At 39.4% G+C, this 17,860-nt stretch overlaps 1 protein-coding gene across 1 annotated transcript in view; it reads right to left on the bottom strand.

Moving 5' to 3' along the window:
- Positions 1–7,854: 7,854 nt before the first annotated feature.
- The window catches only part of mslnb (mesothelin b), a 65,956-nt gene continuing 55,950 nt past the window's right edge, over positions 7,855–17,860 (bottom strand). The window contains exons 123-131 of the mRNA XM_082164492.1: positions 17,493–17,583; positions 17,226–17,358; positions 16,848–17,035; positions 16,588–16,743; positions 16,355–16,491; positions 15,805–15,953; positions 15,502–15,596; positions 14,859–15,102; positions 7,855–8,402 (exon numbers count right to left, since the gene is read on the bottom strand). Coding sequence (XP_082020618.1) covers positions 8,308–8,402; positions 14,859–15,102; positions 15,502–15,596; positions 15,805–15,953; positions 16,355–16,491; positions 16,588–16,743; positions 16,848–17,035; positions 17,226–17,358; positions 17,493–17,583 — 1,288 coding nt within the window. The 3' untranslated portion in view covers positions 7,855–8,307. The remainder of the gene's footprint in view (positions 8,403–14,858; positions 15,103–15,501; positions 15,597–15,804; positions 15,954–16,354; positions 16,492–16,587; positions 16,744–16,847; positions 17,036–17,225; positions 17,359–17,492; positions 17,584–17,860) is intronic.

Raw genomic sequence — 17,860 nt, forward strand, 5'->3', positions numbered from 1 at the left:
GTGCAGGGGTACGAAGCAAAAGAGAGGGCGTCGATCAGGCGGCAGTTTGTAACATCCACCAACAGACTATAAGCGCAGAGAAAATCCGCCCCCAGGAGCGACGTAGACACAGCAGCCATGACGAAGTCCCAGCCGAAACGCCGCCCGCCGAAACACACTTCCACATGCCTCGTGCCATAGGTATGAATGGGTGTGCCGTTAGCGGCGTCCATCGGGGGGCCGTGCCCGCCAGCCATGGTGTCCACAGGCTGCGCTGGCAGGATGCTGCGCTGAGCCCCAGAATCGACCAGCAGCCGCCGGCCGGACAAGGTGTCAGTGATGAACAACAGCTTGCAGTCACGGCCAGCGCCCATAGCTGCTAATGAGCGCCGGCCCTGGCTTTTCCCTGGGCTCCAAAACTGCAAGGCTGACGACACTGCTTGGCTTTGGCCCCAAACCTGGAATGGTAATAACACCACCCGTCCTCACGCTGTCGGCGGGCCGTCACAGCAGCTGCAGTGTCTGGGTCGTCCTCCGAGGGTGGAACAGACGTGCGCTGGGTGGGCAGCAGTGCATGGACAAACTGCTGTCGGTTGGCGAGGAAAATCCTGTCTGCCTCCACAGCCAGTGCTCGGTAGTCTCTGGAGGAAGGGAGGGGGGAACTAGCCAGTGCGGTGCGCACGGGTGCTGGAAGCTGCCGCAGGAATATGTGGGCGAAAAGGAATGAGGGATCCGCCGCGCCCAGCACCGCCAGCATCCTCTCCATTAACTCGGACGGCTTGCTGTCGCCAAGGCCGTTCAGGGACAGCAGGCGGTCTGCCTTCTCCAGTTCTGACAGTTCAAAGAGGCTCAACAGGAACGTTTTAAGTGCGTCGTACTTGCCGTCAGCTGGAGGAGCCTCCAACAGCGCCATAGCCCTGGCCGTCGTCGAGGCATCTAAGGCCGCTACCACGTGGAAATACTTTGTAACGTCCTGTGTTATTCCTCTCAGCTGGAACTGTGCCTCGATGTGCTGAATCCACGGCCGTGGATTGTGCTGCCAAAAGTCCGGCCGCAGCGTTTTCACCACCGTCGTTGTGTGACATAATTCAGCCGTGTTCAACTCGCGTCGGGGTCACCAATGTGGAGTGCGGTAAGTGAGGAGACAAGAGACGGAGATGCGTCGAGTCAACTTTACTATCCACTTCAATATATCTATCACACAGTACAGCGAGTGATATCAAAACCAAAACACAACGTCAAAACCGGAACTCGTCATCCTCTAAACCCCCCTCTCCTTAAAGGTACAGTCCCTTGGTGAATGTCTCTTTCAGACTTCCTTGTGGGTCACTACAGTTTGGATTTATTTACAACACAACATAATCCAAAAATACACAACAAATGACAAAAGAGCACATTGAAAACAATGATCCAAAGACAGAGACCTTTGTGCCATTCCTAAAAACATTGTACATACCTTTCATTTCCAAGGTGTTTGATTTTCACTTTACCATGTTCATGTACAGAGACTCACAGCAGGACTCAGTGGCATCTGGTCCCTGAAAGAAAAGAAAAAAAGTGAACATACTGGTATCAAGATAAACTAGGCCTGCATGATTTTGGGAATAAATTTGAGATTTTTCTGGTTAAAATTGCTTTTTAAAATTCACAGAATACACACACAAATGTTTCCAACAATATATAATATAATGAACACCAGGTTTGTTGTGCCTTGTAGGCATAGGCTATGCGCAGTACTGCATAAAATAATAACAATAGCCTATAGGAGCCTATAAATCTTTCATAAATCTAAGAATTTCAGTAACAACTATGCTAGAGAAAAATATATTGATTATCATATGTTACTTCAAATGTTTCCATTCATTATGATGATATGAAATGAGATAATAGTAAAAATATAAAGCCTATTGTTTGGTGCATTTTGCTTTTCAAACGCGATCATGCTCCAAAATATGATACATTCAAATGCGATCGCGCTCCAAAATATGATACATTCAAACGCGATCGCGCTCCAAAATATGATACATTCAAACGCGATCGCGCTCCAATATATGAAACATTATGGTTACCATATTTTACATATCTACGTTTGAGCAGATATCCACAAACAGTATTTAACAGTAAACACGGGTCTAAATATTATAATATTCACCATATATCTAGCAACAGTTCAACTGCAATGTGAAGTTTATGCAACAATACCATAAACTAATAAGTAAGAATTTCTTACCTTACATCTTTCTTGTCTTCAAATCGCGTTCTTCTTCTTCTGAGGTAAATCCAGTAAGCTCACAGCGCGTCTTCCAAACTCGACGAAAAGCAGAGACTTGTGAAGTGTTTTGGTGTTTTGTGTTTGAGGTAACGAGGGCGTTCGCGTTCCATGTGGAGATTTGCATGTGAATCTCTTTTGCGCGAGTGGGCGTGGTCGAATTAAAAAATAATTAGCAAGCTTGAGATACTGAACATCCTGTTGGTTTTATACAAATTACATAAACAGAGAATATTTGTTTTCAGTTTGAATCCGATCATTTAAAAGTACACACTTAAATGTTTATAAAGGTATATGGCTCATAAATGTGTGAGAAGAATTCGCTGAGTTTTGTTTCAGTTTATAGACGTGCTCAAGAAAAAAAAGTTCACCGCGACGGAGAGGCAGAACGCACACCCTGTTTATTTTCTTTATTTTACAAAAGCACAATGTTTTGATTTGATTGTAAGTGGACACATACAAAAGTAGAAATATCACAGATTCTTTTTTTATATTTCTTTTTTCTGTATGACCATAAATGACGGAGTAATTTAAGTTTATTGTACTACAATATGAAGAAAATCCAGCAAAACGCGGGGGCGCGTTTGTCGACCTCAGAGGGTTAAATAGAGATTCAAAACAGAAGGCTATACGGAGCTTACAAACACAGACCAGCAGCAGCAGCCGCAGCAGACAGGAACAATCAATTAAGCATATGAAGCATATCGATCAAGCATATGTGTGTTCAGCTCTGAGTTTAAACCCATCACACATGCTGGATCTGAGCTACAATAAACCAGGAAAATCAGGAGTCAAGCTGCTCTCTGACAATCTGAAGGATTACCAGACTGCTTACTGCAGATACTCAAGTATGAGACCCTGTTTGCACCTGGTATCATAATTAGTTTTGTCTGTCAAAGGTTCAGGGGCAGGGCCGCATTAAGACTATAAGTGGCCCCTAGGCTTTACCGCTTGAGGGGCATTTCATCCACCAGAACTATTATCTACATTCACTTAATCTTCTTAATCTTAAAGCGCAAGTTATCAGCTTTTTATTTTGCAGGAATAAATGCCATTGACAAAACATCAACACTATAGGTCTGTCATATAAAATATACACATTTTATCACTACATATTGGCACATAGTCTGAACTATTTGCACAGGCTGCTTACTACTCTGCCTACATACGCTCCATCTTCCTTACAGATCAACCTATTGTTTTGCAGAAATAAATGCAATAAAACTTTCATATACCAAATTTCACTCAGTTTCATTTATAATTTCATTTAAAAATATAACCTACAAAAAATATTACTTTCTGAATTTTTTTTTTGTAATGCTGAAAATTGTATCAGATCATGCGGTCTACCTTGCAAAGAATATTGTGTATTGTATTGTGTATCTTTTAGCAAAATATTTGTCTTTCTGTGGCTTGAATGAAGTTATGCTTCATTTAGAGAGATAATAATATAGGCCTTTATTGAGCTTTCTCTCTCCGTTTGTTCTGTTTTATTTAAACACCGAACTTATCGGCACAACTTGTTGAAATGAACTTGTTTTGTGATTAGATTCTTCAGTCTTGAACTGAACGCGACGCGTCTTGTGTGTGATACCTGTGAGTTGTCCTAGCTGTGTGACTCCCTTGTCCGGTGTGCGACCACCTTCTGACAGTGTTTGACTGAACAGCGTCGCACACTGGACAAGAAGAGCAACGCCACGTCTTCAAACTCATTGTTTTTTATGAGTGTACACACACCGGCGGAGCTGTCCCTTTTTAAATATAGTAGTCTATGTTTGTATAGAGAGCAATAATAATATAGATCACACTTTCTCTTTCCGTTAGCTCTGTTTTTTCAAACACAGAACTTCAAACTCATCAACGTCACTTTGCTCATTCTTGAAGTGAACTTTTGCCTGTTTGGTGATTAGATTTAACTGTTTTGGACTTCTGTTGTGAACTGAAAGTGACACGTCCAGTGTGCGATACCTGTGAGTTGCTAGACCCCATTTAGAAGTTTGCTGAGGCCCCTGGTTATACTGATAACCTGTACCTGCAGTGTATATTTTAGGTATCAATCACATGATTTTTTTAGGTGGTCCATTTAAGCCCTTGAGCAAAACACTGAAGAAAGTCCTTTTAGAGTTACAGTAGTTTTTTATTATGCTCCTCATGTTCTGTCAGTTCCTCAATTGCATTAATTGTGTTAGATACAATTGGTAGCGGTCAGCAATATACCTCTCAATTATCATTGACAATAAGCTTGATATTTTTCTTCTCACTGAAACTTGGCAAGTTTCTGATGATTTTCTGGAGTCAGATCTACTTACACCAGAGGTATATAAGGATCTGTCTAGACCTCGACTTCACAGTAAAGGGGGTGGTCTCGCTGTCATCTATCGAGATAACCTCTGACTCACTCAACATGATTTTTACGACACCAATACAATTGAATATATGGTATTGAAGGCTGACTCTCTTTTAATCATCTTGCTTTATCCTCCTCCTAAGGCCTTGTCCAACGTTTTTTTTTCTGAACTATGTGAGCACTTGACTCTTGGCTGTTCATTGTCATTTCCCGTTCTCCATGTTGAATGCTGTTTGCTCTAACACTAATCAATTACGGTCTGTTTTTTAAATGCTTTAATTTTACTTTAATTTTCCTACTCATACGCATGGTCATATCCTTGAATTGATTTGTAAATGAGGGATTGATATCTCTTCTTCTGACACTGATATTTCTGATCATAAATTCATTGGTTTTAGCCTAAGCTTGCCTATGCATGAAAAATCTCCAATGACTGTAATAAACTATCGCACTCTCAAAGTTGATTTTATATCTCCATTGTTTATTCGAATCTTTGAAATCTCTTCTCTCTCCCTGATATTATCTAACTATCACTCCTCCTGTTAAGACCAGAAGCGTCCCTTCCACCCATTCTTCTCCTTGGCACACCTCTGAGCTTCTAAAGCCTAAAGGCTACTGGTAGACGGCTGGAGCGTCTTAACAGAAAAACTGGCCTCACTATTTAGCTTTTATTGAACATCTCAAAAAATACAAATCTGCTTTGAACTTGGCTCGTTCCAGTTGGGTCTCTGCCACAATAAACACATCAAGCATCAGACCAAAGGCATTATTTAACACAATAAATATGCTTACCAAACCTCCATCACATGATGCTCTAGCTTCTGATGAGCTTTGCTGTTCCTTCATGAATTACTTGCTTGAAAAGACAGGTGCAGTACACCGTTGTTTCTCTAATGATGCTACGAAGCTTAGCTATTTGCATCCAACAGATGCAGTGAGCAATTCAGTACACAAGCACAAAACCACAATGAGCCTTGTTATAGGGATGCATTCAGGTTAATTGGGACACTTTTTTATCTCAATAGCAAAAAGTGGCCCAATCACCTTGAATTCACCCCTAACTCAGATGGGCTGCACAAAGCGGGACCTCTATGGGGTCGGATTCATATTGCCCATTTGAGATCAGATTCTACATGAGATCTAAATGGGCGACCCTGATGAGGCCAAATGTGGAGCCCTTTGACAGACCCATGTGGGGCCCATAATTCAGCCCATTTCTTTTTCTGGTCAACAAACAACTAAAAACAATTTGGAAATAAATGTAAAAAATTAAATATAATTCAGAATGTATTTTTGTTTTATTATTATTCAGCAGATCAAAAATAAACATTATTAGATGCCACTTTAATAATTATACATTTGATTAAGTGTCATTTATTTGTTATTTATGATTTATTTCATGCATCAGGCACAACATAGGCTACACACTATTCATAAAAATGTCATTCAGCAACTAAATTCAGCTTTATTTGTATACTATGCGCATACAATTTACATAAAACAGGGCCTAATTATTGTGGCTGTTCCTGATTCAGATTCACAATCTAAAAACAAGTAAAATTAATAAATTGTTTCATGTTTGCATTGACGGAAATTTCTGTACTTTGTGAGAAAACGCTTCCCCGCCATTGACAGTGGTAGGCGCTATGACACATCTTCTGAAAGAGTATAGAATCTCCTGATTAAAACACATGCGAAGAAACAGCAGAAACAAGCAATCTCATATGTAATCATGTGCATATGTAAAATAACACGATCATCAACATTAAACGGCATATAAATCAAAACTTCCTAATGTTACTGAATGAAATGTCGACCCGAGCTACAGGACTGAGAAGCTTTAAGGTTTTGATGGACTCGATCTACTCCATCTGTGTTTTGCTTTTTTTATGAAACCTTCACACATTCAATGTTGATGAAAAAAAAAGAATGCATGAAGCTAGAATGAAACCGTTTTTTTTTTTTTTTTTAAGCAGAGTGTCTGTTTGATATATAGCATATTCAGATATTCATACTAATATATATTCTGGGGTCCATGACATTTTTGTGAAAATGATGAAAAACACGGGTGACATTTTTAAAAGATGCTGACAGGGAAAGATTGGACTGTATAATTGATCAACAAACCGGCACTTGTGTGTACTTTGCATCCAATCATTTTTCAATCAGAGTAAGGGCCACGGCATACTACACAACTTAAAATGTTATTATTTTGAGGGAGCTTTTCATTAAATCATAAACAAACTTTCTGTATTCTCTTGCTTCTCTAATAGCATTGACTAGTATTGTGGCAAGTTTTCTGTCTGTGGTGTACGGATCTTTCTTACTCAGCTCCTCAAATTCCTTGCATTATTACACTTGAATAACTTTATGATGAACCCTCTGTTTATTCCGGCAATTCTTTTTTCTTTATGCTTACATTTGTGAGTCCCTCTTTAGTAAAGTTTTGATCATTTGTGAGCACCCCACTACAGTTTGCACCCTTTGCCAAATTCATCCCGTCCAGCCTAAATCTGGCCGGAGTAAAGATGATGATGATAGGGTTTCTGATTTAAAAAAAGCTTTAAAATTGGCACGTGTCTTGACCCGGCTGACTAGAACTGCTGACTCCATATTCCTGGAGTAAACTCTCTTCAATGGTGTTGAGTTTGTCAGGCACCAGAACACAGAAGCTGGGCTTTGGGAAGGACACAAGGAGAGGACGGACCTCAACCAGTCGACATCATGGTGGGCGGGTTTATCAAAATAAAACAGAGTTCTCTACGAAATTGGACAATAAACTTTAGATTTGCCAGATAGCTGCTGTGTTTGTGAGGAGAAAACTCTGAGCTTCTTGTGAACACAGTATCAGACTTTGATGCTGATGGTCTGTTGGATTTGTTGGTGGCACGTTGTACATGCAAGCGATGATAAAAGTGCCATTTTGTTCCAAACCTGTGTGCGTTTCTGTCTTTTGTTGAACACAAAAGAAGATACTTTAAAGAATGTTGGTAACTAGACAGTTGACAGTAGCCATTGACTTGTTTTCCTACTATGGGAGTCAATGGACATAAAACAACAGCTCTCCTCGACAGAAGATGTAGTGCGCCCAGAATTCACGTCTTAAAAGCCCAGCACATTATGTCCTCTGCCTACCCATACTGAACTCTACAGTGTGAAGAAAATGGTGTGCAGATTTTGCAATAAAATTCATTGAATGATTTTTTTTTTTTTTACATAGAAGAAAATGTGTGAAAATGATAACCAAGACACCATCATATGCTGTTATCCATACACAGTTTTTACATTTATTACAGTTTCAGCGCTTGTGGAGTGACCTGTAGTGTTGATGGTTCATGGATAATCTCTTTACAAGGTTTACAACAGTTTACAGCCCTCTACATTACATTCACAAATGTTCATTTTCATCACACATGTGCAAAACAAAAACGATTTTCAGTTATTTTAACTAAATGTATTTGAGATTTAGAATTGAAGTGGGTCGAATCTTAACAATGTTGATGTAAATCAGATGTGAGCACATCAAGCGTTCTCTCTGAAACATCAGCAGTAAATGACTGATCCTGATAAATGTGTGTCATCTGAATCAAATATGATTTATTCGTCAATTCCACACAGAAACTGTTCACAACAATTTGTGAAAAGTGAAAGTGCATTACAGGCGAAAGTGCAGAAACTCTTTTAAATACTAGACACAGAGAGGGCGAGACGGTCAGTATAGGGAGGATGATGTCATCAGTGTCGTCATGGTAACAGCCAATAGGAGCAGCTGCAGAAAGGCCGGTGCCCAAACTCTGGATGCGGCAGCTGCAGAGACACACACAGATATTAAGATCAAATTACCGTTTACAAACACACATTCAGCACATTTCTTCAGTCACCCGAACTGAGCAGTTCAAAAAGACTAATGGACACTTGACATCTTTAGATCTACATCAGACTATGGCAAGCCGTTTTAACTTTTATTCATTTCCAGGATATGAATTCTTGATATCAACAATTCAATTTTCACTAGTTAAAATGGTAGTTATTGATATCAGGAATTAGATTTCTACTAGTAACAATGGCAATTTTTGATATCAGGAATTACATTTTCACTAGTAACAATGCTAATTCTTGATATCAGCATTTACATTTTCACTAGTTAAAATGATAATTCTTGATATCAACAATTGAATTTCAACTAGTAAAAACTATAATTCTTGATATCTGTAATTGTATTTTCACTAGTGAAATGTCACCATAGGCTGCCATTCAAAATCAATTGTTGATATCAAGAATTGATTTCTTACTAGTGGAAATTCCAGTTTCACATATCAGAAATTATGGCAAGCCATTTTAGCTTAAATTGTACCCAGCGTTACTCGTCGTAATTGCATTTTTACTAGAAAGAATTCAATTAGAGAGCTCTACAATTCAATTACTACTAGTAAGAATTACAATTACAGAGCTCTCTAATTCAATTATTACTAGTAAAAATTACAATTACAGAGCTCTCTAATTCGGTTCTTACTAGTAACAATTCCAATTAGAGAGCTCTACAAATGAATTTTTACAAGTCATATGTCTCCATTGACTTCCATTCATTTTTAATTACGGAGCTGTACAATGGAATTGTTACTAGTAAGAATTACAATTAGAGAGCTCTACAATTGAATTGTTACTAGTAAGAATGCAATTGCAGTATGGCAAGCCGTATTAGCTTAAATTGTACCCAGCGTTACTCGTCGTAATTGCATTTTTACTAGTAAGAATTCAATTAGAGAGCTCTACAATTAAATTCTTACTAGTAGCAATTACAATTAGAGAGCTCTCCAATTCAATTACTACTAGTAAGCATTACAATTACAGAGCTCTCTAATTCAATTATTACTAGTAAGAATTACAATTACAGAGCTCTCTAATTCAATTATTACTAGTAAGAATTACAATTACAGAGCTCTCTAATTCAATTATTACTAGTAAGAATTACAATTACAGAGCTCTCTAATTCGGTTCTTACTAGTAACAATTCCAATTAGAGAGCTCTACAAATGAATTTTTACAAGTCATATGTCTCCATTGACTTCCATTCATTTTTAATTACGGAGCTGTACAATGGAATTGTTACTAGTAACAATTTAAATAGAGAGCTCTCTAATCCAATTATTACTAGTAGCAATTCCAATTAGAGAGCTCTCTAATTCAGTTGTTACTAGTAAGAATGTAATTGCAGAGCTCTTTAATTCAATTACAGAGCTCTGCAATTATACATATCTTTAATTCATATTTTTACTAGTAAAAATTCAATTAGAGAGCTCTGTAATTGCATTCTTACTAGTAAGAATTTAATTAGAGAGCTCTCTAATTGTAATTGTTACTAGTAAGAATTGAATTGTAGAGCTCTCTAATTGAATTCTTACTAGTAAAAATGCAATTACAACGAGTAACGCTGGGTACAATTTAAGCTAAAACGGCTTGCCATACTATATGGACAATGTTCATTTCTGATATCATGAATGTGATTGTTACTAGTAAGAAAGCCATTTTAGATATCTGAAATTATATTGATATCAGAAATACATTTTCAGATATTAAAAATGAAAATTTTTACTAGTAGCAATTCAATTGTTGATATCAAGAATAGACATTTCAACTAGTGACAATTTAATTATTGATATCAGGAATTACATTTTCACTAGTAACAATGCTAATTCTTGATATCAGCATTTACATTTTCACTAGTTAAAATGATAATTCTTGATATCAACAATTGAATTTCAACTAGTAAAAACTATAATTCTTGATATCTGTAATTGTATTTTCACTAGTGAAATGTCACCATAGGCTGCCATTCAAAATCAATTGTTGATATCAAGAATTGATTTCTTACTAGTGGAAATTCCAGTTTCACATATCAGAAATTATGGCAAGCCATTTTAGCTTAAATTGTACCCAGCGTTACTCGTCGTAATTGCATTTTTACTAGTAAGAATTCAATTAGAGAGCTCTACAATTCAATTCTTACTAGTAGCAATTACAATTGGAGAGCTCTCCAATTCAATTACTACTAGTAAGAATTACAATTACAGAGCTCTCTAATTCAGTTATTACTAGTAAGAATTACAATTACAGAGCTCTCTAGTTCGGTTCTTACTGGTAACAATTCCAATTAGAGAGCTCTACAAATGAATTTTTACAAGTCATATGTCTCCATTGACTTCCATTCATTTTTAATTACGGAGCTGTACAATGGAATTATTACTAGTAAGAATTACAATTACAGAGCTCTCTAATTCGGTTCTTACTAGTAACAATTCCAATTAGAGAGCTCTACAAATGAATTTTTACAAGTCATATGTCTCCATTGACTTCCATTCATTTTTAATTACGGAGCTGTACAATGGAATTGTTACTAGTAACAATTTAAATAGAGAGCTCTCTAATCCAATTATTACTAGTAGCAATTCCAATTAGAGAGCTCTCTAATTCAGTTGTTACTAGTAAGAATGTAATAGCAGAGCTCTTTAATTCAATTACAGAGCTCTGCAATTATACATATCTTTAATTCATATTTTTACTAGTAAAAATTCAATTAGAGAGCTCTGTAATTGCATTCTTAGTAAGAATTTAATTAGAGAGCTCTCTAATTGTAATTGTTACTAGTAATAATTGAATTAGAGAGCTCTCTAATTGTAATTCTTACTAGTAACAATTCAATTGTAGAGCTCTCTAATTGAATTCTTACTAGTAAAAATGCAATTACGACGAGTAACGCTAGGTACAATTTAAGCTAAAACGGCTTGCCATACTATATGGACAATGTTCATTTCTGATACCATGAATGTGATTGTTACTAGTAAGAAAGCCATTTTAGATATCTGAAATTATATTGATATCAGAAATACATTTTCAGATATCAAAAATGAAAATTTTTACTAGTAGCAATTCAATTGTTGATATCAAGAATAGACATTTCAACTAGTGACAATTTAATTATTGATATCAGTAATTCACATTTTTACTAGTAACAATGTAATTATTGATATCAAAAATTATATTTCTACTAGTAAGAAATCAATTCTTGATATCAACAATTGATTTTGAATGGCAGCCTATGGTGACATTTCACTAGTGAAAATATAATTACAGATATCAACAATTACATGTTTGATATCAACAATTCATATCCTGGAAATGAATAAAAGTTAAAACGGCTTGCCATAATATGACACAAACAATGATAGTTCAAGGCTGATTTCCACATCTATAACACAACCACACCTCTGATGATTGAACTGCACTCAGTCTTAAATGTATTCATTTTATATAGTGAAACTCCCCTCTCAGTTCCTGATAACTCTCATTAATAACAGGTCATCATAAGAGCAGTGCAGCTTGTCGTCATCTATGTTTGTAATCTATGTTTGTGGTCTATGTTTGTAATCTATGTACTCTATGTTTGTAGTCTATGTAATTATGTTTTTAATCTATGTCATCTATGTTTGTAATCTATGCAATCTATGTTTGTTGTCTATGGGCCCTATTTTAACGATCTGAAACACAAGTAACTTTGTTGGCGGGTCTCGGGCGCTGTTGCTATTATACCGGCGGGATAAATGACTCTTGCGCCCGATGCAAATCTAAAATGTGTTGGTCTGAAGTAGCTTCATTACTCATAGGTGTGGTTTGGGCGTAACGTGAAATAAACCAATCAGAGCGACATCTCACATTCCCTTTAAAGGGGTCATATAATGGTACATGCACTTTTACAAGTTGATTGTACTGAAATGTGTGTTGGCAGTGCCTGTACACAACCATCATATAATGATAAAAATCCATCCAGTGTTTTTTTTTAATCTCCTTATATGTTTTCCCCTCTCTCAAATCGAGCCGTCTGACCATGTGACATCACACAGTCGGACGCCCCTCCCACGATTGTTGATTGACAGCAGCGTTTCAACACAGACCCGCCCTGAGCGAGCTGTCATCATAGTCCGCATTGTTGATACGCTGGAGCAGAATGGTGTCTAAGCGAGTGTGGTGTTCTGTTCTTGGGTGTAATAATGAACACAGCATCATGTTGATGTTCCTAACATGAGTTTGTTTTCGAAGGGAATATTCCCCACGATCAACGTCAATGCTTTCATGTTTGCGTGAATCATTTCACACACCAGACTGCTTTACAAACCAGGGTCAGTATAAAGCTGGTTTTGTTAAGAAGCTGCTCCTGAAAAAAGGATCGGTACCAACTATTCGTGTTCCTGCTGCACCTCCAGAAGAAGAAATGAGTGTAACGTTTAATTAGCCTTTATATTAATATTTATATTAATCTTTGCAAATCGCTTCCACGCTTCACGATGAATGCAGCTGTTTACACTCAGTGTGCATTACGGCATGTTTTCTATATACGACGTTCTCAATATAATTCATAATCCCACGTTTATAATGAACAACGTGTTATGGTTATTGTGTTATTACAAACGGTGTGCGCACAGAACAGAGGGGCGGGGTCAGCAAAGCTCATTATCATTTAAAGACACATGCACTTAAACGGCGTGCTGAAAACAGAGCTGTTTTTGACCAGGTAAAATTAGTGTTTTCTTACAATACTAATGAGAATTTTTAATTAAAGTGTATTACAAACTTTTCATTTAGACCCTCAAGAATCATATTAGCTTGTACAAAAATGGCATTATATGACCCCTTTAAGAGCAGGCGCGCTTGTTCCATGGCGGATTGCTATTATAACGGCGGATTTGCCAGACTCACGCCAGGAGCGGTTCACAGCCGAGGAGACCGACGTTCTCGTCAGGGCCGTAAAACACAGAGAAGTGACATTGGGGATGGAGAAACACACCCAAATTAGCTTCGGTTAAACAGGTGTATAATAATTTGGGTAAATGTGTAAGCTAGATTTATGCCTATTTTTTCATATCTTCATGGACACAACAATGATTTCCCTCGTGTCGAATATTTTTCCTTGTAATTATGAATAGTTTGCAAAAATGTCAACTGCTGCGTCTGTGATAGATGAGAGAAGCAAAGTGTATGCGCGTTGTGCACACGCTACATTATGGCCAAGCATGCGCCCTTAAAATAGCCTCTGAATAACGCGCCACTGACTTTAGACTAGGTTTCTCCTGGTCAGTGGCGGAATTGTTTTCTGAAACTGCAAAATAGCACCAGGGAACGTTTGTGCCGGAACACGCCTCCTCTTTTCGCTGAACCGCCCCCGGAGCGCAAGTTCATTCCCTAATTTACTGACGTGCGTCTGTGGAGGGAAAAGTGCAAAATAGGAATGATACATGCGGTGTACAAAGTCAATTGCGCTGGGTGCAAGATATCTATGTAATCCGTTTTTAATCTATGTCTGTAATCTGGATGGAAACGCATACATTCTAAAAATGTGCATAAAAAAGGTATGCGCTCAATTGAGGGCGATAATTGTTTTATCCGATAAGAATACATGTGTATAAACTACTATGGAAACACATTTACTGAATAAATCCCCCAAACCTCATGTGACTTCGCCTCAGCAGAGACTGTGATTGGATCACTGGACTAACCAGCGGACCAATTGCAGCAACTTTTAGTTATATTACTGATATTTTGCACCAGTTTCCCAAGAAGTGATGATTTTGTTCTCTTGATCACACGGGTTGGAAACACTGCTTTATTCAGTAATTTCATTTCATTTATTTTATTTATAAAGCACAAATTATTAAAACATCGTAATGTTGACCAATGTGCTGTACAGTCACACAATAAAATGACATAAATAAAATGTACTTTCAGACAAAACAATGACTAACACACATCTGTGAAGAGCCACTTGCCAATTAACCAACTGAACCAAACGCTAATTCTAGCAAATGTAATTTCAGGTTTGGTTTAAAGTAAGCTAAAGAGGGAGCCAGTCTGAGATGTAGAGGTAGATTGGAGCTGCTACAGCAACTGCTCGATCACCACTCAGTTTCAGTCCAGTCCTTGGACTGTCTAGGATGATCTGATTTGCTGATCTGAGAGACCTAGAAGCTTTATGTATATGAAGGAGATGCACTAAGTATGCTGAGGCCAAATTATGCAATGCTTTGTATACAAAAATCAGTAATTTAAAAGAAATTCTGAACTGCACAGGCAACCAATGACGTGAGGCTAAAATCTGTGTTTTTTACGAGTCCCAGTTAAGAGTCTAGCAGACGCAGTAATGTTTCATGAGATAGTCTTACGCAGGAGATACGGTGTGTGTATGCGCTGGTGTTGGTGGGGTGTGAGTGTTACCTGTGGTGGCGGCGGCTGACGGGGCTTTAGTGCTGCTGGTACTGGTGCTGCTGGTGCTGCTGGTGCTGGTACTGGTTTCAGTGACGCTGGAGTTCCTGCCGCCCGTCAGGCCGATGTTCAGCGAGTCCAGATCCGACTGAGGCTGAAGCCTGATCCACTCCTGCACCGGTGCCGTGTTTTCATACGTCTTCAGATCGCCTACATTCACTCCCAGCAAACCCTTCACATCAGGCACGTTCAGCACCTGCACAAACACACACCAGCTCATTATTAATAATCAATAAACACCTCGACCAGTGAGGCCGAGCAGACGCAAAAACAAGCAGCCCACAAACAGGCTGAGGTCAATGTCTGTCCTCTAATGTTTCCTGTGCATTTACACCAGGGGTTCCCAAACTGCTTTGTCAGCCAAACCCTTTTGACATTAAATGTTTGTTAAGTATTTTTATTTTCCACCACAATTTACAGAACTAACATTTATATTTGAAAGCCTTGAGCTTATAACTTATCAATCCTCAAGCTGTTATTTTTGGAATATGGAAATGCTGTAAATTCCTGTCCACAAATGATGAAGTGAATCTAGCACACAGACACTGATGATTCCCAAGCGCAGGTTAAAGCAGCAGGAGTGACAGAGACTCACGTTGATGATGTTCTGGTTCAGACTCATGAAGGTCGGCACGTCCATATTCACACTGGAGTTTACAAGTCTACGAATAAACGTCGAATCAGCACCACCTGAAAACACACACACACACAAACACAAGTTCAGCCTGACTGCAGAAGTGTGAGGTCAGTGTGTGTGTGTGTGTGTGTGTGTGTGTGTGTGTGTGTGTGTGTGTGTGTGTGTGTGTGTGTGTGTGTGTGTGTGTGTGTGTGTGTGTGTGTGTGTGTGTGTGTGTGTGTGTGTGTGTGTGTGTGTGTGTGTGTGTGTGTGTGTTGTTACCGAGGTAGTTCTGCAACAGCTGGTACGTCGGGATGCTGACGCTGTTTGTATTGCGTGTGTTTGTTGCGCTGAATGCGTTCAGAGCGATACTGAACAGAATCGACTTCTTCTCTGAGCTGCAGTTGGTCAAAGAGAGAGCAGAAGCTCGCCTGAAACACACACACACACACACACACACACACACACACACACACACACACACCGCACATATGAGTCTACAGGTTTAAACTACATTCATCCAAAAGTCCCAAAAAACAAAGAACAACCAACAGGAAAACAGATCAATAAACAAACTAAATTATGTTTTAATATGCAACAATTCCAAAAGGTTTCAGTGAGAGTTCAGTTTCAGGGATGTTTCCGGTGCAGTCGTGGCCTATTGGTTACAGAGTCAGGCTGGTAACCCGAAGGTTGTGGGTTCGATTCTCAATACCGGCATGAAATGACTGAGGTGTCCTTGAGCAAGGTGTGTGTGTGTGTGTGTGTGTGTGTGTGTGTGTGTGTGTGTGTGTGTGTGTGTGTGTGTTTGTGTGTGTGTGTGTGCACTCACTCCACACTGGCGGCCGTGATGTTGTTCAGCACACTCGCGGTCAGCGCACACAGGTTAGTTCCTCCCAGTTCGTTCAGCTCGGAAGTGCCGAGAGTGTTTCCACTCACACTGAGATACTTACTGACCAGCAGCTGGACCTGAGAGAGACACACACATCAGAACACTGAACCAGCCCGACTTCATGACGTTTGGTTCTGCTAACACACACACACACACACACACACACACAGTACCATCTCAGGGTCCCAGTCTCCGTTGCGTTGGTTCATCAGAGACGAGAGCGTGTCGATCTTCGTCACGTTCCACTTTCTGACATCATCAGGTGTGGCGGTGCGGGAGGCGGAGCCTAAGACCTGCAGCACCTCGTCAGACAGTCTGTCAGGATACGCCTGCGAGGGGTGGGAAACACACGGTGTTTCTATGGCAACACTGTGATTTGACAGCGCAGTGTTCAGGTGTGTGTGTGTGTGTGTGTGTGTGTGTGTGTTGTTACCTGGTTGAGTCTGTCCAGGACGATCCTCTGGAAGCTCCTGTCGTGAACTCTATCAGTGATGGCCTCCAGGTTGTCCTTCACAGTTTGGACGCTCAAACAAGCGTTAAACTGCGTCACGTCGTAGGCAAACGGAAACATGTCGCTGTAAACCTGAACCTGCGTTATTTCTCCAGCAGTGCATGCTGTATCTACAGGACACGACAGAAAAACACACCAGTGCAGCTTCAGAAATATTAGAAATATGAGCACGGCAGTTCATAATGTAGTGTGATTATATCTGTTGTTCTTGAAATCCCGCTGTTTCTGCTGTGTTTATACTTTTTCTGCTGGGTAAATACGTAAGCTTTAGTGTGATAATGTTTCTGTGGTATCTCTCACCTGCGGATCTCTTGATTTTGACTCGTGTGATTTTGTTGACCTCGTTCATCATGTTGAGGATCTTCGCTTCTGAAGCCTTTTCATTCTTCTTCAGGTAAGGGATAAACGTCTTCAGAAACCTCTGCTTGTTTTCCTGATACACACACACACACACACACACACACACACACACACACACACACACACACACACACACACACACACACACAGAGTTACCAGTGAAGCACACAAACAGCCGCGTGTTTACCTGTGTTTACCGTACTCTACCTGTGAGAATTTGCTCCATATGTTTGTGGTGACGTACAGCGGCAGGATCCCCAGGTTCTCCAGAGTTGCTCTGTTCCAGCTGTTTGAAGACCTGAGAGGAACATCTCACATCATGTAATGACAGCAGAAGTGTGTGATATGTGTTGCTTTAAGAACCATAACTATTAGGGCTGGGATAATATATCGATGCACTGCAATTCGTGGATCGATTCCAATTTCTTCAGAATGCCTCGCGAATCGATTCTGAGCTTAGTTTTTAACAGCAGAGGGCGCTCTAGGCTAGTCTTTAACAGCAGACGGCGCTCTAGGCTAGTGTTTAACAGCAGACGGCGCTCTAGGCTAGTGTTTAACAGCAGAGGGCGCTCTAG

This window comes from Leuciscus leuciscus (genome assembly GCF_965113295.1).
Source record: "Leuciscus leuciscus genome assembly, chromosome: 3".
Classification (NCBI taxonomy): domain Eukaryota; kingdom Metazoa; phylum Chordata; class Actinopteri; order Cypriniformes; family Leuciscidae; genus Leuciscus; species Leuciscus leuciscus.